This window comes from Dromiciops gliroides, chromosome 6 (genome assembly GCF_019393635.1).
Source record: "Dromiciops gliroides isolate mDroGli1 chromosome 6, mDroGli1.pri, whole genome shotgun sequence".
Classification (NCBI taxonomy): domain Eukaryota; kingdom Metazoa; phylum Chordata; class Mammalia; order Microbiotheria; family Microbiotheriidae; genus Dromiciops; species Dromiciops gliroides.
In genome coordinates, this window is record NC_057866.1 from 254,157,330 (window position 1) to 254,158,750 (window position 1,421).

The window sequence follows — 1,421 nt, forward strand, 5'->3', positions numbered from 1 at the left end:
AATTTTTATCATTAATCTAGTGTCCCCCATTTTTCCATTTTAGCTTTGGGAATCATGAATCAATTTTAAACTACCATTATTGGAAAAGATGAGTTAATCAATTAACATATGGCTCTATATACTATTCCTATGACTTGTTCAGACCAAAATACCTCTTACTCACCATCCCTATATATTGGATTTCCCTATTATAATGTAAGGTTCTTGAGGGTTATCGCTACTTTCTTTTTATATTTGTATTCCTAGTGCTTAACTTAGTATTCACCACATAGTGAATTCTTAATAAATATCTAATTCATTTATTTGTTAATATCCTTTGACCAGTTATCTATTACAAAATTGCTTTTGGCCTCATATAATTCTTTCCATAGATCTTTTATAACCTTATCAGAAATACTTGAAACAAAACTCATTTCCCATCTCACAACTTTACTTCTTAGCCTAGACACATTAATTTTGTCCATCCAAGGGCTCAGTTTGTGTGCAGTGACTGTGGCAGCAACAGCAGCATAGCTTGGCATGATGTCTCATACCAATTTGTTGGTACAACCTACCAAGAGACCAGAAGGCCAAACTTATGCTGATTGTGAATCAGTGAATGAATGCATGGAAGGAGATTGTAAAATGTATGAAGAGCACCTGAAGAGAATGAACCCCAACAGTCCTTTCATCACAAATGACATCAGTCAGTTGTTTGATTTCATTGATGATCTGGCAGATCTAAACTGCCTTATGTGCCTAGCGGAAACTCAGACAGATCAACCCTACAACAAATATTGGATCAAAGAGAAGATCAGTGTCCTTCTCTGTTGTCAGGCCCAACAAGCTAGCAAATAATCCAAGTGGCAGCGTTGGGGGGATGGGCAGAGGACTTCGAAAACAGTTGCGTACAGAGTTCTGTAATGGAAGCTTTGTATTATAGAAGTCCTGTTTCCATTTTGTTACAATCTAGCCAAGGTTGAATGCATTAATAGGTTTTTTTCCTTGTTCAATCTGAAGCCCCTGTCAACTTCCTACTTTCTTTTTCTTTTTTACTAAGAAGTAGCTGAAAATTTCTCTTTGGTCAGTTGGCACTTGGTTACAGTTCTTCCTGCTGATCATATCTGCTTCATAATGTTCACTGTACTTACCCTTCTGTGTGAGTCTTCAAAATGCAAAGGCTTAGTAGAGAATACAATAAATGCTCTTTAGTTTAAAAAAAAATTGTCCATCCAATTTTTTTTAATTACATGTAACCAAATTTTAAATTTTTCCCCTTGGAAATCACATCTCTTACTTGTTTGGTTAAGAATTCACCCCCTACCCATAACTGTGAAATTTATATGATCTGTTTTATCAATCCAAGATGCTTTTCTTAATTGAGGCAAGCAGCCCAGTTCTAATATACCTATTCCAGCAAAAATCTAAAAATTGCCCAAGAC

General features: G+C 35.5%; 1 protein-coding gene across 1 annotated transcript; it reads left to right on the forward strand.

Moving 5' to 3' along the window:
• Positions 1 to 522: 522 nt before the first annotated feature.
• LOC122730495 (enhancer of rudimentary homolog) lies at positions 523 to 837 on the forward strand. The gene has a single exon (XM_043969636.1). The coding sequence runs from the start codon at positions 523 to 525 to the stop codon at positions 835 to 837; it is 315 nt and encodes a 104-aa protein (XP_043825571.1).
• Positions 838 to 1,421: the final 584 nt, after the last annotated feature.